At 44.8% G+C, this 22,174-nt stretch overlaps 1 protein-coding gene across 1 annotated transcript in view; it reads left to right on the forward strand.

Moving 5' to 3' along the window:
• The first annotated feature begins 7,008 nt into the window (after window positions 1-7,008).
• LOC126138580 (uncharacterized) overlaps window positions 7,009-22,174 on the forward strand; it is a 687,542-nt gene continuing 672,376 nt past the window's right edge. The window contains exon 1 of the mRNA XM_049915221.1: window positions 7,009-7,219. Coding sequence (XP_049771178.1) covers window positions 7,019-7,219 — 201 coding nt within the window. The 5' untranslated portion in view covers window positions 7,009-7,018. The remainder of the gene's footprint in view (window positions 7,220-22,174) is intronic.

The raw sequence follows: 22,174 nt of genomic DNA on the forward strand, positions 1-22,174 counted from the left end.
CAGGGTGTAAACGGTATCAGGCGCCAAAATTATACAGATGGCACATCTCGCAATGCTTGACAAAAAAGTCTAGTAACAGGTTTGCGTATTCCCTACGGTTGTCTCAAAAAAAAAAAAAACCGTTCGTCTCAGGATAATGGTTTTGGAAAAGTAGATACTTGGCCGTGCACGTAAGTAAGCAATCGGTTCCTGTTATTGCCCGCTGCGCGTATTGACATCGCGAGCGTAAATCGTAAACACATAGGCAACTGCGGCCTGAGTGGCTGCGTCATTGTAATACACCGAGCGACGACAGTAGGCGAGTAGCCTGTGCAGATGTTATTGCAACTCTGTTAACTGTTAGGATGGAAAGGAGATTTACTATAGCTGAACTATGCGATATGCATTTAATTTGTGGCGAGGCAAAAGTTGTTGCGAGGGCAGCTGTCGAATTTATCGAGAACGCTTCCCACAACTGCGACTTCCTGCACGAAAGACATTTGCTGCTGTGCACCAAAGGTTTGTGTCATTGTAATTCTCTACCTGTATGTGATTATTATGCTTTTACATCTTAATAAAGTACAGTAGTTATCTGCACCTTTGTAAATTTTCGTCCGCATGTGAAACGTATCCTCTGTTCTGATGCGCTTTCCGTTTTTGTTACATCATGACAGAATACAACTGACGAGCACGTATTTAATTTCCTTAGATGGAGAGATACTGGCTCTTTACTGCCCCGCGCAGAAGGCAGAGGCCCACAACGCGCCGATCGTACATTGGAAGCTGAGGAAAGAATTCTGGACCGCATCCAGGAGGATCCTTCTCAGAGTACTAGAAGCATCGCCCGCCACGTGGGTATATCGCACACTGTCGTTCATCGCATTTTGCAAGAGGAGCGTCTGCGGCCTTACCACATTCAACGCGTACAAGCATTGGAAGAACAAGATTTCCCGTCACGACGTGAATGATCAGAGTGGTTTTTGTTACACAGTGCGCAGTATGATTTTGTCAACAAAATACTCGTCGCAGATGAAGCGTGTTTCACTCGCGACGGAATAACTAATTTCCGTAACATGCACACGTGGAGTGTACACAATCCTCGCCACGTAGTGGCAACACATTTTCAGCGACGATTTTCCGTAAATGTGTGGGCGGGTATGCTCGATAATTACATTATTGGGCCCTATGTTTTACCTGCACGTTTGACTGGTAACTATTACCGAACGTTTCTAGAGGAAACATTGTTACCAACGTTGTTAGAAGACATTCCGTTAGGCATACGTCATAACATGTGGTTCCTCCACGATGGTGCACCACCCCACATTGGTCACAGAGAATGCAGATTTTTGGATAGTCGATTTCCAGGACGATGGACCGGGCGTTCGGGTCTATGTCGATGGCCAGCACGCAGCCCTGATTTAAATCCACTGGATTTTTGCTTTTGGGGCCATATGAAGGAACTTGTTTATGCTGAGTCCGTAAATAATGTGGACGAATTGACGCCGAAGATTTTAGATGCTGCCAATACCATAAAGGCCAATGTGCATGTGTGTGAACGAGTGCGACGAAACTGGGTTCGCCGTAATGAAGCATGTGTAGAAGCGAATGGTGGTCATTTCGAACATTTATTGTAGTATTGGTGTAAGAGGAAACGAAGTAATGGGTTTTCTTTTTGTTACGATGTTGTTGTACAGAAGAGAAATAATGTGAAATTAGTTTTCGTTATGGCATTGCCGTAAAAAGGTGAAACAGATGATTATAATTAATGCACAACTATCTACTTGGTGATTGACTGAATTTGTACTAATGGAAATACATTGTGTTTGATATTAGTCTGGGAATTCTGACATTGCCCTCACAGTATATATTTTCTTTAATGTCGTTTGCTGTTAGCAATATTAGCTTATTCCCAAGAGTTAGCAGCTTTCACTCAGTTAATACTAGGCAGAAATCAAATCTACATGTGGAATGCACTTCCTTGACTCTTGTGCAGAAAGGAGTGCAGTATTTTGCTGCATCCATTTTCAATAAGCTACCACAAGAACTCAAAAATCTTAGCAGTAGCCCAAACGCTTTTAAGTCTAAACGAAGAGTTTCCTCATGGCTCACTCCTTCTATTCTGTCGCGGAGCTCCTGGAAGAGCTAAAAAATTAAGCAAATTCCAGTGTTACATTCTTGATTTTCTTAATTTAAACTAATGACGCGTCGCCTGAATATGTTTCTTATATTTCATTTTATCTGTTTCTACAATCGTGTTATAATTTCATGTATTGACTCGTTCCATGACCATGGAGACTTCTCCTTAATGTGGTCCCACGGAACAATAAATAAATAAATACATAAATTAGCTTGTCATTACTTCGTTATGGACTTGTTGAGAAACAGACTGATTGTATTCAATTCACGTAAAGCGAATTACACATTCTTGACAACCCAAAAACCGTTTACATTCCTTTTTTCGGTACCACCTGATTATCACACCAGATCGTCGTACACGTCTAATGATTTCAATCCTCTGGTCGGTTCGTTGCCTTTCTCTGGCCGCCCCGTCATTGTAGGCAATAAGCTCGGTACGCCGTGTAGTGTCGGTTGACTACGTAAACAGAAACGCGTATACTATCTATCCTACGAACATTAGGTTCTAATAATACAAAAATAAAGTACATGATAGAAGAAAATGTCATTAGACTTTTTTGTCAAGCACACCGAGATGTACCATCTGTATAATTCTGACGCCTTATGCCGTTTACACCCTGTATACAGGGTTATTACAAATGATTGAAGCGATTTCACAGCTCTACAATAACTTTATTATTTGAGATATTTTCACAATGCTTTGCACACACATACAAAAACTCAAAAAGTTTTTTTAGGCATTCACAAATGTTCGATATGTGCCCCTTTAGTGATTCGGCAGACATCAAGCAGATAATCAAGTTCCTCCCACACTCGGCGCAGCATGTCCCCATCAATGGGTTCGATGGTATCGTTGATGCGAGCTCGCAGTTCTGGCAGGTTTCTTGGTAGAGGAGGTTTAAACACTGAATCTTTCACATAACCCCACAGAAAGAAATCGCATGGGGTTAAGTCGGGAGAGCGTGGAGGCCATGACATGAATTGCTGATCATGATCTCCACCACGACAGATCCATCGGTTTTCCAATCTCCTGTTTAAGAAATGCCGAACATCATGATGGAAGTGCGGTGGAGCACCATCCTGTTGAAAGATGAAGTCGGCGCTGTCGGTCTCCAGTTGTGGCATGAGCCAATTTTCCGCGGGCTACGCGTGAAACTTGCCCGCACGCGTTCAACCGTTTCCTCGCTCACTGCAGGCCGACCCGTTGATTTCCCCTTACAGAGGCATCCAGAAGCTTTAAACTATGCATACCATCGCCGAATGGAGTTAGCAGTTGGTGGAGCTTCGTTGAACTTCGTCCTGAAGTGTCGTTGCACTGTTATGACTGACTGATGTGAGTGCATTTCAAGCACGACATACGCTCTCTCGGCTCCTGGCGCCACTTGTCTCACTGCGCTCTCGAGCGCTCTGACAGCAGAAACCTGAAGTGCGGCTTCAGCCGAACGAAACTTTATGAGTTTTTCTACGGATCTGTAGTGTGTCGTGACCATATGTCAATGAATGGAGCTACAGTGAATTTATGAAATCGCTTCAATCATTTGTAATAGCCCTGTATATTACCGGGTCCTGCTGCTTTCTTGTTCTTCAGTGCTTTTATTACTTCTATTACATCTTGTTGATTTGATTTGAAGGGTGGTTACAGGCTGCTGTGCTGGGAGACGCCGTGTGCCCGTCTGCGGTGGAGGGGAGGACGCGAGGTGCCGGTGGTGGGGGCAGCGGGACCCCGACAAGCGGATCGGCCGCAGTCGCGCGCCGGCCGCCGAGCAGGGAGGTCGAGCCGAAGTTGCTCGCGGGGTGAGGGGGGATACGTGGCGTGGCGAAGCGGTCGCGCGCCTTCCGCGCCGCGTTCGGTGGACAGGACAGGCACGGTCGGGACACGTGGTTCCGTACGGCGTGACGCAACTCCGACACGCAATACGTCAGATCCCTTGATGTTGGCCTCAGCAGCCGAACGTGTCCTCTGAAATGCAGTGCAGTGCTTCGAATTTTTCGCCCTATACTTAATGTCAAAAATACATTAATTTCGCCATAAATAAGCACACACCCCTTTTAATAAATGCAACAATATTCAACCAATATTGGGCTTCATGTAGGATTCAGATGCACAAAAGAAGAAGCAAGCGATGTTACTTATCGATACTGAATAACCACCACTTTCCTTCTAAATTCATTAGGCTTGGAAGCTTAATTATACATGTACCTTTTTATGGGAACTCTATTCACTGACATCAATAAAGTCGTGTGATGACTGAGGGCAGTGCCTTTCAATTTCAAGGAAGTCGTCACAGTCATAAAATTTGCGAAGTCTCTGTCAAGGTGGGATAAACAAGAAACTACTGGCCTACTGAGACGCGCGTCTTAGCAAACTACCGGAGTCAATGCAGTGAGAAACTTAGTGAATGTTTTCCGTAACTGCAGCAATGCGTTTATTCTGCATCATAGTTAATGAGAGTTCGTTTCCAGCGACGAGAACTATTCACTAAGAGAAGACGTTGTCAAGAAGCTAAGGAATCTGTTCTGTGTGTTTTTCATTTAGATTATACCTTTAGAATTTTGGTCCAATGTCAAAGTACGAAACTGGCTGGAAAGATGCTCGTTCGCTCAAAGTTGCCACTTTTGCAGTCGAGTGTGCTGGGAAACTGTCCATTGGATGGCGAGTTCGGCTTAGCCAGTGGAAGTGGTATTGCCTGGCACAAAATTCTTGAAGGGAATTCGATGTAACTCTCACTTAGCAATAATGAGAGCGTAGTAAAACTGCCGATTAGAAAACAACACTCTGTCCTGTCGCAGGGTTCACTCATATAAACTGGGGCTACGAAAACCTGTGAATGTGTCAAGAGTCACTGTGATAATCGATAAGTGTGGTACACTTCAATGAAAAGTCCGCCCCATGTAGCTGAGTGATCAGCGCGACAGACTGTCAATCCTAAGGACCCGGGTTCGATTCCCGGCTGGGTCGGAGATTTTCTCCGCTCAGGGACTAGGTGTTGTGTTGTCATAATCATCATTTCATCCCCATCGACGTGCAAGTCACCGAAGTGGCGTCAAATCGAAAGACTAGCACCAGGCCAGCGGTCTACCCGACGGGAGGCCCTCGTCACACGCCATTATTATTATTATTATTACTTCTAAGAAATATGCTGTAAGGCAGATTCGGAATGTGAGCGTCCAAGCAGGTCGGTATTTGATGTTCAGTGTCTATGGGATATGGTTTATACAGAAGAAATGCCAGTGAAGGACAGGAAAAAGTGATTCGCGCGTAGTGCACATACTCGCATCAGGGCGAAAAGTGAATTAAAAGGGAAAATAAGTGATTGTTGTCAAAAACGGCTTAGCAAAAGAACCAAACCGTCGTTCGTCGTGCCTGAATAAGTCGGTCGAGAAGTGTATTGCTCGTGACTGGCAAGGTACCAGGTTCGAATCCCGGTGTCGACCTGCCAGTAAGTTTTCTACCGAGAGGAGTGTGCTGACTGGGCGTGTTTACAGTGTCTGTAGCGACGCGGAAACTGTCGGCGGCGGCCAGGTAGCACAGCGGGGCCAAGGGCGGCTACTGTGGGGGAGCGCGGCGCTGCGCATGCGCGCCGGCCGGCCCGGCTGCGTTCCGGCGGCGACCACTGCGCTCGCAGCAGTCCGTCCTCCGCGAAAGTCGCGCCTCCCCCGCCGGCCCGACGTGACGCAGCGAAAGTCGCCGCGGCTCGGGCGCGTCCTAGTTCGCCGCTAGCTCCCGTTTATCGCCAGTCCCTCGCGGTCCACACCGGACAACACTCGTACTCGCCCGCGCGCGGACACCACCGCTCCTCCAGCGTCGACGCGTTCGGACACCTGCTGCAGACCGGTGCAGCAGATACGGTTAAAGGTTACTGGAGGATTCGTCAGTACCATTCCGGTGAAGTCGCACCGGTAGCGAACAGGCATCCCTGTGACAGATGCCACAGTTAAAGCCTTGGAAGGCGTTCCTTATTCTTGGAGGACACCTCGAACAGATTCCGACATTACGTCGCTACGACCATCGATAAACCACACCAAAACAAGTGTTACGAAGAATTCTTATCATTGCTTGATTTCACAGTGATCCCCTAGTGGTCTTACTAGTAACTACTACGCATTATGATAAAAGTGCGGACAGACTCTGCTTTGCATCTATCACAATCACGATTGTACACACCGTAAATTACTAACTGCTGAGTGAATCAACAGGTGCCAACGACTGGGTGCTTCTGCATTCGATAAGCACCACGGTGGCAACATTTCAATTGTAGAACCTGAATCGAACATAAGTGCTCAAATTTTGGATGCGGATGTAAAGAAGAACTGACATCTGGAGTTGACGCTGAGTCTTACGTGACCGAGCCACTGACAAAGTCTCTAAGTGTGGTGCAAGAAGTCTGGCCAGACTTCATTTCTTCACTGAAGTTTTTCACCGCAGCCCTCTGAACTAAATAGGCAAAGTGTACGTATTAGCGTCACTTAATTCGTTTAAATATTAACACCTTCCACAGGGTTGAGTTTCGGGACCAATTTTACCTGGGCGCTTCGCGTGTACAGGTGCTGTGCATGGGTATGACCGCAGCAAAATTCTCTCGCTGCACTGTTGGCGCGACGAAGAGCAGTTCCGTTTGTCGAGTGGCGCGCTGTGCCGATCTGAGTAACACTAGAACGCTCGTCGAAGAGTTATAGCACACGGACCGGCAGTGGAGTCGGACGGGATCGCGGTCGTAGGTGATGCTGGGGTCGGTACCCTGACGAGCGCAGTGTGTGGCACGCGATGGCCTTCCTGGGAGAGAACTTGACGGAGGTGGCGTCGACGGCGGCGGCGGCGGCGGCAGGGGCGGCGGGGGCGGCGGGGGCGGCGGCGGCGGCGGCGGCTGGGGACGGCTCGCTGTGGGGCGGCAAGCTGACGGCGATGCTGGGCCTCTGGCTGGGCTCGTTTCTGGCGGGGGTGCTGCCGCAGCTGCTGCGCGCCACGGTGGCGCCGCCCCCGCAGCTGCAGCCGGCCAAGGGGCTGGGCTTCTGCGCCCGCAACGAGGAGCTGCTCGTCTCGCTGCTGCTCTGCTTCGGCGGCGGCGTCCTGCTCTTCACCACCTTCATTCACCTGCAACCAGAGGTACCAACACCCGCACAACTCCATAATTAACCTCTCACACCAGTGCTATTATACTGCGTCCCCATCATCGCTACGTTCATACACCTGCAGCCAGAGGTACCAACACCTGCAAACTTCATAATTAACCTCTCACCACCAATGCTATTATACTGCGCCCCCCTCATCGCCACGTTCATACACCTGCAGCCAGAAGTACCAACAGCTGCGCAATTTCAAATAAACATCCCTCACTACCGGTCACCACCAATGCTATTATACTGCGCCCCCCTCACCGCCACGTTCATACACCTGCAGCCAGAAGTACCAACAGCTGCGCAATTTCAAATAAACATCCCTCACTACCGGTGCTAATATACTGCGTCCTCCTCATCGCTACCTTCATACTCTTCCAGCCAGAGATACCAACACCTGCGCAACTTTAAAATAAACATATCTCACTATCACAGCTACTATGCTACGTCTTCCTCTTCACCAGCTTCATACACCTACATCCAGAGGTACCAAAACCTGCTCAGCTCCATAATCAACCTCTCACCACCAGTGCCATTATACTGCGTCCCCATCATCGCTACGTTCATACACCTGCAGCCAGAGGTACCAACACCTGCACAACTCCACAATTAACGTCTCACCACCAGTGCTTTTGTACTGCGTCCCCCTCAACGCCACGTTCAAACACCTGCAGCCAGAAGTACCAACAGGTGCGCAATTTCAAATAAACATCCCTCACTACAGGTTGCTAATATATTGCGTCCTCCTCATCACTACATCCATACTCTTCCAACCAGAGATACCAACACCTACGCAACTTTAAAATAAATATCTCTCACTATCACAGCTATTATGGTACGTCTTCCTCTTCACCGGCTTCATACACCTACAGCCAGAGGTACCAACACCCGCGCAATTTCAAATAAACATTCCTAACTACAGGTTGCTAATATACTGCGTCCTCCTCATCACTACCTTCATACGCTTGCAACCAAAGATTCCAACACATGCACAACTTCAAAATAAAGATCTCTCACTACCACAGCTATTATACTGAGTCTTCCTCTTCACGAGCTTCATACACCTACAGCCAGAGGCACCGACACCTGGGCAACTTCCAAATAAACATCTCTCACTACCGCTCCTATTATACAGCGTCCTTCTCTTCACTGCCACCTTCATACACCTGCAGCCAGAGGTGCATGACATCAAAATAAACATCTCTCACAACCATTACTATTATATATGAAGATAATAACTGTTCTCGAAAGAACAAATACCATTGATGCACCTGCAGCTTCTTTACAATAAATGATAATTAATTGAAAACCTCAGCTGCCGACAGGTGTTGTTGACATACCTCGATGGGGACAGCTGAAAATGTGTGCACCGACCGGGACTCGAACCTGGGATCTTCTTACATGGCAGATGCTCTACTCATCTGAGCCACCAAGGACACAGATGAATAACGCGTCTGCAGGGACTTATCCCTTGCACGCTTCCCGGGAGACCCACATTCCCAACTGTCTACAATCTACATACGTAATATTCCTAATAGATACTTTGCTCATCAACTCATTACTCGCTCCCACTAAGGTGACGATTCCCTTGAGAGTTCGGGCAACCTGTGCGGATTAGCACAGACGAAGGTTAAATGGCATATAGTTAAATGGCTACCTGCAGCCAGAGGTATCAACACCTGCACGAATTCAGAATAAACACCTCTCACAAGTAGTGATACTGTACTGACTACTAACAATACAATGTATTCTAATAAACAGTCTCCGTTTCTTGAGGCAAGTCATTTTTCGATGAAAAGTGATTTTTTAAAATGAACCCTTTAATTTACGGTTTAGCAAGTATCGAATTTATCCCGCTTGGGCATTATAAAGCTACATCACACCAAAAATTATGGTGTCTGTAGCCACAAGTCATGTCTGTAATAAGGGCTTCGCATAACCACAACTATCACATACTAGAAGTGCATATGAAAAATGGAAAACAAAACTGCAATCCTTAAGAGGGTTTTGTCTCTGTGCCAGAATACAAGACATAAAGATGCCTCAATTATGCTTTATCATATAGATTAGAAAAGTCCTGTCTTTTGCAACTAAAGGCTTTAACTGCGTGTACCAAATATGTATCGCCTGTTCCTGTTAGGCACTTTCACTGGTCTGTAATATAAACAAAATTATTTAATTATACTTATTTTGCTAGGATATCTATAGTGATGCTTGACTAACTATTTAATTATCTGTTTGCGAATACAGGGTATCCGAGGAGAACTCGTCAGTATTCGAGGATATGACAGAAACCATCATTTGAAATAAAAACTTCATATGGAATATGCCCCGTTCAAATGGTTTCCGAGATAGAACACATTTAATGCATATTGTCATTTATTTTCTGTATTATTCAATACGTTGCCTGACTTACACACCTGTACACATCTATAGCTTTTAGTAAACATAACAACATTTGTTTTACAAACTATCAGTTGAAAAACACGTATTTTTAATGCATTCACCACTAAACAAAATCGGACACGTCACATTACAGCTGTTCTACAGTTCACAATAGATATTCGAATATCCCACTGTCAACTGCAGTGCACATGTGCACTCTTGGGAGAACATGTTGTGTTGGTTGTCTGAGAGTTTGTACATGTTCACTAATGAGGGCAGGAGCGCCCATGGCGCGATCGTGCATTCGTCTCGCGTATTCACCTTTCGTTTTCACACGCCATAGTTCACACAAACCCATAAACAAAGACATCCCGAGCAAAGAGGCTGAAAGCAATGAGGTAGGTTGGGCTAGAATAAAACCTCAAAGAGGTTGGGTGGGTAAGACACACGTGCGCACCACTAGCTCAAAAATAAATATATGTTAAATGTATTCTGTCTCGGAAAATATTCGGAACTGGGAACTTGTCCATATGAAGCTTTATGCTTCAAATTAGCGTTTATCTCGCATCCCTGAATATTAAACATTTCTCCTGGGACACCCTGCATTTGATCGTGTTTTTTTTACACTTATATTCATTTTATGTCGTTTTCATGTATTTCTGTGTCCCACTGTATGTACTACGTGAACCCAGTACAGATTTTCGATATATAGATCACATTTTATCATAGGAGGTTGGTTGATGGGGCACTATGTGTGTGTGTGTGTGTGTGTGTGTGTGTGTGTGTGTGTGAGTGTGTTTATGAAAAGTTATGGTAGCTGAAAAGAACTGTTACAGATCTCATATCAAAATATATGTAATTAAATATTTCCTTTATATCATAAGCCACTGAAAAAGCCTAGCATGGGTGGGCAATACACATTTGAAAGACACAAATAGAATATTCATTTGCGAAATATGGAAATTTTTTTCTTATCTGCGTGATAAATCACAACTGAAGTAGCAACTACAAATACTAACTACAAACGTGTGTTAGCCTAACTATTAAAATGGGAACAGATATAGTTACACCAACGTTTCACTATGCACTGTATGCTGGCGTAGTGACAAAACCAGCACAAGGTTGCTTTTTTTCCCATTTTACTTGTGGACATCACGTCTGAAATAGTTGTTCCCTTACCAACTATATTTGTGCGACATCCTTGTTAAGGATGCCATCCCAAGTTCCTATTTGCGTTATAATTCTTGCTGTGATGCAACATGATAATGACCAAGGGTTCGTAGTTAGCTAATCGCTACATTAGGAAATAAAATGTTTATTTCGAAATGTAATAACAGCCTACGTAGAAAAACGACTCCCCTCAGGAAATTCACAACGACCCCACACCCTGCTGAGACCCTTCCCTCTATTATTGCACAAAACATTTAAATTTGCAGTTTGAGAAATTTCCTTAGTTATTGTTTAAACAAGTCCACTTTTTTTAGCAATAACAATGTTTGGGTAGTGCAAACATAATGAGTAAGAAAGAAGGTTGTAAAATAAAAAAAAATACTGCTCATCTATTTGTTGTGACTCCTCGACGAACACGTAGCTCGTGGAAAGAATAATTTTGCGTCTAGTTAATATGATCCCGGTTTCGATTTCAGCTAAAAACAGTGTGTGGTTAAAACATATTCACTTGCTGATTTGTTGCCGTCACATACCGCACTTTTGATGTTTCGACATTGCCTTCAAACTTATAACTTTTTCATTATAGTCGGTCACAACTGTTCCACAGATCACAATCTTCTTTTCTCTTCAAAAATAAGGTTTACACAAGGGAAACAGTACATCAATGCGTAAACTCACAAATTTCATCAGACAGAATAAGTTGAAGTAATTTCCAAGCGTACAATGTAATTGCAACTGTTCAACATGGCAGCTTGTACCACTTACTTCTCACCTTCGCCAACATCATATGATTTGCGATTACCAACCAAGAAGAATGAAAATCGTGTATACACCAACGAAAATTTGTTACCTAACGAATGACTTACTTATTAATGATCTTTTTGGACTTATTTTCAAAGTTTATGAGTATCAATTTTGTAATGTTGATGACTTCAAATGGAAATAACATTAAATACATTTCAAAATAAATGTAATATATGATAAATAATCAGGTTATTTAAAAAAATAAAACCCATATTATGCACATTATTAAAACTGTACTAAACTTGAAATAATATTTTGAGCTTGTTGGTATCGTGTAATAAATATATAAAATGTGTCAGGTAATCCTTTTCATAACTCTATCGAAAGATACTATACGTGATGAAAGATAAGCCAGTGATCAGTCTGAAAATCAAGCGAGTGAAGGCTTCTGCAGCAGCTGTCACTTAGACACCCTTCTTATTTCGTGATTTCGGTTCACGGAGTTGTAATTTTCGGCAGTTAATAGTACGCCGATGCGTATGTACTTCTGTGTTTAATATTCTTAACTTTTGTATCAACCGAGATACTTTTGAATGGAACGGTGTACTTATTAACGGTATTTGTAAGGGCGTTGGATTGGTGTAGTCCGTGCAGCAATTTCGGCCATAGTGCTGTGGTGTTGCAATGGTCAGCATTCCTGCCTAGTAAGCAAGGAGACCCTGGTTCGAGCCGTAGCCGCGGCACAAATTTTAATTCATTTATTCAGCGTCCGTCATTATCGTAGAATTTCTAAGCTCTTGAAAACACGAGTACAGTCATACAACAGGTGTTAATGTTCCCATTGCCACTTTTCGCAAAAGCATCCGAGAATGTGGAAAACCTGGAAGAGCAAAGCGGCCGAAATCGGCTATTACGATCAAAACACGGCCAAGAAGGTTTCCCACGGCAGACTGCTTCATTAAATGCAGCTACAACGTGAGCCTTCACTGCTGAGATAATGCGAATTTCCTTTTTGCCCTTTTCTATACGACACAGTTACAGAGTCAGTTACAATTGTTGTAAATGAAACTAAATTATATGCTCACTTCTAGTGTATAGTGTATGAGTAGGTGCTTAGGAAGACTATTTAAATTGTTTATAGTTTTGAATTTGGGATTTATAACTCCGTTTTTTGCTTTAGTTAATTGATTAAAACCAAGCATTTGACGCGAGAAAGAATTGCATAGCACTAACACAAAATTCATGTTAACGATACTTGTCTTTTATTCATCAGTAGTATGGTCAAGTTGCACATTGACTTAAAGCGTAAATAGTCCAGATTCCTAGAGCATGAGGTATTTTCCGACATTCCAAAGGAAAACCCGAACACGTAGTTTGAATTTTCACTTGAAGTTTGATACACTTCATAAATTTTTCTGAATAACTCATGTAAGAAATTTTCCGCAAAATCAAACAGTCTAGGACTGACCTTAAGATAATACACTCTAATATGACTGCATCGGTACAGGCGTCCAGGTATTTACATAACCAAACAATCAGAATTTTTACAACTATTGTTGAATTTACAACATTTAAAAAAGCTGCAGTCAAGGAATTTTACTTGGGATTAATTGTAATGCAGTCTGGTGAACAAAGTGAACACTACACATAGATTGATTACTTAGAATAATATAAGTGTAACATATAAGTTTGAAAATTGATATATTAGAGGCTTCAACAATACTCCAACGTTATTTCGTAATTACTGGCCTATTACAGGACAGGTAATTGGTAATATTTGAATCACATTGTATCATTAAGTAGTTATGATTACTGTAATAGCCATTGTCAGAAGTTACGAGTGTAACAGTAAATATTAATATTTTCACATCGCATTCGATTTAAGTTTTTATATATTCGATAAAACATTACATAAATTTCAATAAGTGGTGACATTTTACAAGTAATGGACGTATACAATGGGACGAACACACAAACTTCCATGTTCGTGAACGAAACAAAATGTGGATCGTGTAGTATCTTAATTACGGTATCGGTCACTTCACTATGGTGTGTCTCGGTCTGCTACATTACAGTGTCCATACAATGAAGTGCCAAAGAAACTGGTATAGGCATGCGTATTCAAATACAGAGATACTTAAACACGGAGAATATGGTGCTGCTATCGGCAACGCCTATATAAGGCAAGTGTCTGGCGCAGTTGTTAGATCGGTTACTGCCGCTCCAACGCCAGGTTATCAAGATTTAAGTGATTTTGAACATCGTGTTATAGACGGCACACGAGCGATGGGACACAGCATCTCCGAGATAGCGACGAACTGGGTATTTTCCCGTACGACCATTTCACAACTGTACCGTGAATATCAGGAATCCGGTAAAACATCAAATCTCCGCCATCGCTTTGGCCGGAAAAAGATCCTGCAAGAGCGGGACCAACGACGACTCAAGAGAATCGTTCAACGTCACAGAAGTGCAACCCTTACGCAAATTGCTGCAGATTTTAATGCTGGACCATCAACAAGTGTCAGCGTGCGAGCCATTCAACGAAACATCATCGATATGGGCTTTCGGAGTCCAAGGCCCTTGAAGACGGCACGAGAAAAAAGCTTTACGCCTCGCCTGGGCCCGTCAACATCAACATTGGACTGTTGATGAATGGTAAAATGTTTCCTGGTCGGACGAGTCTCGTTTCAAATTGTATCGAGCGGATGGACGGGTATGGAGACAAGCTCATGAATCCATGGAACAAGTGAACATTCGAAGGGCTTTATATGACGACAGGGCCCAGCACGGGAGTCACACCTGGTTGTATTTGCAACTCAGTAGCCGATTTTGGCCGACTAGCCTTCTTCAGTTCTGCTCCACTGTCCTCGGATGCTCCTGTAAAACTTTCTACGTCATCATTGACAACTGTATAGCACTGCAGTTGTCTTTCTCAGAGATTTCAACTGTCGTTAAAAGGTACACAGATCCATTTAAAAGAAGTCATACTCGCCTCAGGTTGTCGATTGTTACGAAAACGAAGCGAATAAACGAACAACAAAATTATGTCTGTGTGCTTTCATGTACAGAAAATCGTTCGAAATGTCGAGCGCCTCAGGAAATAAAGGGGATGTATTGAGCAACTTGCCCTATACAGGATGTCTGTTGCAGGTACAAAGGAGAGGAGAGTCTAGTGAAGAATGAAACAAACAAGTAATCCTAACAAACGTAGGCCCCGAGCCAGTAGCTTCACCTATTCGACGACCCGCCCTGATAGTCGCGCACGTTAGTATTCTACTTCCGGGATGCGGGGAGGCGCTCCGGTTCCGATTCGGAAGCTCCCGGCGGATTAACGATGAATGCCGAAGTGTCGCCAAGCCGGGATGCGGTGCTTAGGCTGTTTCGCACTTCCGACTAGGTGAACACCGGGCTGGCGTCCGCTTGTGCCTCAGTCACATGATTCACAAACATGTAACAAACTTTCGCTCTCTTCAATGTGGGGAAACACTAAATGGAGGCAGTTCGGGTACACAGATTCCGTCTCAGGGGTGAAAGGGGTGGCGACAGAAAGGGCTTCCGGCCCCCCTCTACCATTAACATTGTGAAATCCTAAAATTAGCTTAACGACCTCGTGAAGATATGGGATAAAGACCAGGAAAGGTAAGAAGAAGAGGAAGAAGAAGAAGAAGAAGTGGAAGAAGACGAGGACCTGAACACATTATAGCGAGAGGCCCCGAGAATCGAAGCTGCAGACATGCACTTGAGGACAAACATTTTACGATGTTCCATATGGCTACCGTCATGTGAGGGCAGGTTTCAAAACGTCTCCAGATCAATGACGTTTTTAATTTTTTTTCATGAGTCACCAGTCTTCTGACTGCTCTGATGCGGCCCGCGATGATTTCCTCTCCTGTGTCAAACTCTTCATCTCAGAGTAGCGCTTGCAACCTACGTCCTCGATTATTTGCTGCACGTGCCTTACACCTATTTTCATCCGAGTGCTTCGTTCTTGTTCTTCTTCTCTTATTGTTCCGTTATGGCGCTTGAACATACCGCACCTAATCCGTCGTTCCCCATAGCTTACCCTTATTTTTCTCAGAATGTCAACGTCTTGCACCATTTTATATTGTCGAAAGCTTTTACCAAGTCAGCAAATCCAATGAATGTTTCTTGACGTTTCTTCAGTCTTGCTTCCGTTATCAACCGCAACGTCATAATTACCTTTCTGGTTCCTTTACCGTTCCTGAAGCCAAAGTAATCGCCATCCAACACATCCTCATTTTCCTTTTCCGTACTTCTGTACATTATTCTTGTCAGCAACTTGGATTCGTGAGCTGTTGAGTTGATTGTGCAAGAATTCTCGCGCTTGTCGGATCTTACAGTCTTCAGAATTGTGTGGATGATGTTTCTCGGGAAGTCAGATACACTCCTGGAAATTGAAATAAGAACACCGTGAATTCATTGTCCCAGGAAGGGGAAACTTTATTGACACATTCCTGGGGTCAGATACATCACATGATCACACTGACAGAACCACAGGCACATAGACACAGGCAACAGAGCATGCACAATGTCGGCACTAGTACAGTGTATATCCACCTTTCGCAGCAATGCAGGCTGCTATTCTCCCATGGAGACGATCGTAGAGATGCTGGATGTAGTCCTGTGGAACGGCTTGCCATGCCATTTCCACCTGGCACCTCAGTTGGACCAGCGTTCGTGCTGGACGTGCAGACCGCGTGAGACGACGCTTCATCCAGTCCCAAACATGCTCAATGGGGGACAGATCCGGAGATCTTGCTGGCCAGGTTAGTTGACTTACACCTTCTAGAGCACGTTGGGTGGCACGGGATACATGTGGACGTGCATTGTCCTGTTGGAACAGCAAGTTCCCTTGCCGGTCTAGGAATGGTAGAACGATGGGTTCGATGACGGTTTGGATGTACCGTGCACTATTCAGTGTCCCCTCGACGATCACCAGTGGTGTGCGGCCAGTGTAGGAGATCGCTCCCCACACCATGATGCCGGGTGTTGGCCCTGTGTGCCTCGGTCGTATGCAGTCCTGATTGTGGCGCTCACCTACACGGCGCCAAACACGCATACGACCATCATTGGCACCAAGGCAGAAGCGACTCTCATCGCTGAAGACGACACGTCTCCATTCGTCCCTCCATTCACGCCTGTCGCGACACCACTGGAGGCGGGCTGCACGATGTTGGGGCGTGATCGGAAGACGGCCTAACGGTGTGCGGGACCGTAGCCCAGCTTCATGGAGACGGTTGCGAATGGTCCTCGCCGATACCCCAGGAGCAACAGTGTCCCTAATTTGCTGGGAAGTGGCGGTGCGGTCCCCTACGGCACTGCGTAGGATCCTACGGTCTTGGCGTGCATCCGTGCGTCGCTGCGGTCCGGTCCCAGGTCGACGGGCACGTGCACCTTCCGCCGACCACTGGCGACAACATCGATGTACTGTGGAGACCTCACGCCCGACGTGTTGAGCAATTCGGCGGTACGTCCACCCGGCCTCCCGCATGCCCACTATACGCCCTCGCTCAAAGTCCGTCATCTGCACATACGGTTCACGTCCACGCTGTCGCGGCATGCTACCAGTGTTAAAGACTGCGATGGAGCTCCGTATGGCACGGCAAACTGGCTGACACTGACGGCGGCGGTGCACAAATGCTGCGCAGCTAGCGCCATTCGACGGCCAACACCGCGGTTCCTGGTGTGTCCGCTGTGCCGTGCGTGTGATCATTGCTTGTAGAGCCCTCTCGCAGTGTCCGGAGCAAGTATGGTGGGTCTGACACACCGGTGTCAATGTGTTCTTTTTTCCATTTCCAGGAGTGTAGTATACTGCCAGACTTATAGACTGGTGTCCAAAATTAAAGCAACAAACCGCTTTTTCCTCGTCCTTTGTCTGATTCACAATATAATTATACAAACTGTCAACAGATGTCCGTACGATCGTGTTCTGCACGGAAGATGGCAGTCCGGTCAACGGGCAGCGACGCCAACGATGACGTCAGAGCACCTATCAAATGAGGTAGTGTTTTCTGGGTAGTCCCACATCCACAACCGCTGTGTACACGGTCACAGACGTTGCGGTTTGGCATAGAGAAGACGCCTACCAGACTCTCTGCGGTGGGGGGCCATAGGAAGAATGGAAGCAGGACGGTCGCAAACTGATGTGACCCGATGGATTAATGTGAATCGTTCTGTTGTTCCTCAAATGAGGGACAGTCTATAGACAATGCAACTGTGTCCCGAAGACCAGGCCAAGGCCTACCGTGTGTGACATCAGAAAGAAAGCACCCTTATTTAGCTGTAAAGGTACGACGGTACCACCTTAGTACTGCACGACAACTGGCATCTGACCTCGCAGAATCCACTGGACGTGTTGTATCGAGGAAAACGGCATACATAAGGCTTCGGCAGAGTGATCTTTATTGTCAGAGACCTGCTGTATGTGTACCTCTGACGCATCTTCACAGAGGGGAACGTCTTGAGTGGAGCTGTCAACATGCCGACCTGGACCTGGATGGTCTAATAGGGCCAATGTTCTTTCCACGTATGAGTTCCGATTTGGTCTGGACAGTGATTCTCCACGGATTCGAATCTTGAGAAAACGTGGAACGCGATTTAGGGATCCAAACATTGTGGAAAGAGACTGACATCGAGGGAGATTTCTAATGGTGTGAGCAGGGATTATGTTGACCACTCAAACAAAAAAATGGTTCAAATGGCTCTGAGCACTATGGGACTTAACAGCTAAGGTCATCAGTCCCCTAGCACTTCGCTCTACTTAAACCTAACTAACCTAAGGACATCATACACATCCATGCCCGAAGCAGGATTCGAACCTACGACCATAGTGGTCGCGCGGTTCCAGACTGGAGCGCCTAGAACCGCTCGGCCACCCGGCCGGCCCACTCGAACACCTCTTCATGAGATTGCAGGTGAATCGGCTGGGTTTCACTGCTGTAAGGTATCGTGATGAGACCTTGGGGCCTCATTTGCGGTAGTTGCGAGGTGCTGTTGACTCAGACTTCGTACTGATGGACGATAATGCCCGACCTCATAGAGCACAGGTGCTTGATGTTTTCTTGCAAGCAGAAGATATTGCACACATGGCGTGGCCTGCTCGCTCTCCCGATTTGAATCTCATAGACCATGTCGGGGATGCACTCGAGAAGTGGGATGCGTCACGTCAGCATCCACCTACCAATCTACAAGACTTAAGAGCAGCTCTGCAAGAAAAACGGGCGTCATTGCCTTACCATGAGATTGTTGACGTCATCGACAGCATGCCCCTTTGATGTCAGGCCGGTATTGCTGCCAGAAGTAGTCACACCCCATACTGAGCACATTAACCTGTTGTCGGAATGTGTGTGCAAATCCTTTAAGTTGGAAAAAACGAACAACATATTTGTCTACCTTTATGCATGTTGCAGTTGTTTATGTTCTTTATTCTTTACATTGTTTCTACTGTATTATCATCTATTTATCCTGTTTTGTGACAAAATTAACACAATCTTGAAAAATTTCCATTTGTTGCTTTAATTTTGGACACCAGTGTACACTCTACACAGGAACGTGAATACTTGTTTTGTTGCCACTTCCCCCAATGATTTTGGAAAGTCTGATGGAATGTCATCTACCCCTTTTGTATTATCCGATCTTGGGTCGTCCAAAACTCTTTTAAGTTATGATTCTAATACTGAATCACCTTTCTACTTTCTCTGCCCTATCGATTCCCATTTCTTCTTCTAACATGTCGCAGACAAAGTCTTCCCCTTCATAGAGGCGGACAGTGAATGCTTTCCACCTATCCGCTCTGTCCTCTACATCTAACAGTGGTATTCCCTTTTCAGTCTTAATGTACCCATACTTGCCTTTAATTTCACCGAAGTTTGTTTAGACTTTTGAATTAGTTCTTCCTACTATCATTTCTTTTTCGATTTCTTGGCATTTCTCATACAACCATTTCGCCTTAGCTTCGCTGCACCTCCTGTTTATTTCGTTCCGGAATGATTTGCATATTTCTAAATTTCCATGAATATTTGCGTTCTTCCTTCTTTCGTTGATCATCTAAGTATTTCTTCTGTTGTCCATGGGTTCTTGCCAATTACCTTCTTTGTACCTATGTTTTTCTTTCCAACTTTCGTGACTGCCGTTTTTAGAGACGTCCATTCCTCTTCCACAGAACTGCCTGCTGAGCTAATCATCATCGTAGTATCTACAGCATCAGAGAACTTCAAGCGTGTCTCTTCATTCTTTAGTACTTCCGTATCGCACTCCCTTGCGCACTGATTCTTTCCGACTTGTCTTTTAAATTTCAACCTACTCTTCTTCATTACTAAATTGTGATCCGAAGGTGTATCTGCCACTGGATAATCTTTACAATCCAATATCTGATTTCGGAACCTCTGCGTGACTATGAAGTAATTCAGCTGAAATCCTTCGGTATCTCTTGGTCTTTTCCAAGTGCACGTCCTCCTTTTTATGATCCTTGACCAGAGTATTCGCTAATTACTAACTGATATTCACTGCAGGACTCAACTAGTCTTTCTTCTATATCGTCTCTACTACCAACCTCATATTTTTCCGTAACCACTCCTTGTATTCTCTCCCCTACAACCGCATTCCAATGTCTATTCGATTCTCATCTCCCTTCACGTACTGAGTTACCCGTTCAGTATCCTCATATACATTGGCTCTCTGTTCAGCCTCTGCTTGTGACGTCGGCATGTATACCTAAACTATTGTTGTCGGCGTGAGTTTTCTGTCGATCCTGATGAGAGCAACTCTATCGTTGAACTGTTCACAGAAATTCACTCTCTGCCCTACCTTACTATTCATAACGATTCCTACTGCCGTCATACCATTTTCTGCCGCTGTTGATAATTATACTTTACTAGTCTAACCAGAAAACCTTGCCTTCTTCCCATTTCACCTCACTGACACTCACTGCATCTAGACTAAGCCTTTGCATTTCCCTTTTCAGATTTTCTAGCTTCCATACCATATTCAAACTTCTGACGCTTCACTTCCCAGACTTATAGAACATTATGTTTTCGTTGGTTATTCAGTTTGTTTTGATGGTCATCTCCCTCTTAGTAGTCCCCTCCCGGAAATCCGAATGGGAGAGTAGTATAGAATCTTCTGCCAACGGAGAGACCATCATGACACTTTTTCAATTGCAGGACGGCCTGTTCTTTGGATACACATTATGTATATTTAGTGAAGTGGTTTCCATTGCCTCTTTTATCCTACTGCCGTAGATCACTGCAATTCTTCCACCCCAAGGACAAGAGAGTGCTCTGAACCTCTGTCCGCTACTCCGTCCTCCTTGACAGAGCCGTTGGCAGAACGAGAGTGACTCCTTATGCAGGAAGTCATCGCAGGCCATTGCTGATGATTTCTTTATTCAAAATTTAATCAGCGGCGAGGTTCGAACTCGGCACCGAGGACGTTACCCCAAACCCAAGAGTGATCTAAGACCTACACCCAGATATCATTGATACTGTCAACAGGTTTGGAATATACCAAAGCTTGTAAATATCCCAACACATAAAGTCAAACTTGGAGAACTTGAGAGGCCTAGTACAGACGAGCCTCATCGATACATTTCTCGTCGAGACACTATTTACCAGTATTTACATATTGAAAATGATGAGAAAATCAATGGTAGACCGGATGAGATTTCAGCACAGTGTCGTGCAATTTACTTACCTTAGGGGCAGCTGCAACAAACTGGCAAATTCTTCTCTTTAGTCCCCCATTTGGATCTCCGGAAGGGGACTGACAAGGCGCAGGTTACCGTGAGAAAAAGATTGAATAATCAACGGAAAGATAACGTTCTACGAGTCGGGGCGTGGAATGTCAGAAGCCTGAACGTGGTAGGGAACTAGCAAATCTGAAAAGGGAAATGCAAAGGCTCAATCTAGATATAGTAGGGGCCATTGAAGTGAAATATAAGAAGACAAGGATTTCTGGTCAGCTGAGTATAGTCTAAGATCAACAGCAGCAGAAAATGGTATAACAGGAGTACGATTCGTTATGAATAGGAAGGTACGGCAGAGAGTGTGTTACCGTGAACAGTTCAGTGACAGGGTCATTCTTATCAGAATCGCCAGCAAACCAACACCGACGACGATAGTTCAGGTATAAATGCCGACATCGCAAGCTGAAGATGAAGAGATAGAGAAAGTGTATGAGGAGATTGAGAGGGTAATACAGTATATAAAGGGGGACGAAAATCTAAAAGCCATGGGGGACTGGAATGTGGTTGTAGGGGAAGGAGTAGAATAAAAGGTTACAGGAGAATATGGGCTTGGGACGAGGAATGAGAGAAGAGAAAGACTAATTGAGTTCTGTAACACGTCTCAGCCCTCTCTTTGATACTAGTAGACTTCTCCTGGTCAGGATCGCAATTCTTCTCATTGCTTGTCAGCTTTTGATGTTCTCTTTGCTCCGTCCGTCATAGGTTATTTTTCTGCCTAGATAGCAGAATTCCTTAACATCATCTACTTCGTGACCATCAATCCTTATGTTAAGTTTCTCACTGTTCTCATTTCTGCTACTTCTCATTACTTTCGTCTTACTTCGATTTACTCTCATTCCTTATTCTGTAATCATTAGATTGTTCATTCCATTCAACAAA

Source organism: Schistocerca cancellata, chromosome 1, assembly GCF_023864275.1.
Source record: "Schistocerca cancellata isolate TAMUIC-IGC-003103 chromosome 1, iqSchCanc2.1, whole genome shotgun sequence".
Lineage (NCBI taxonomy): Eukaryota > Metazoa > Arthropoda > Insecta > Orthoptera > Acrididae > Schistocerca > Schistocerca cancellata.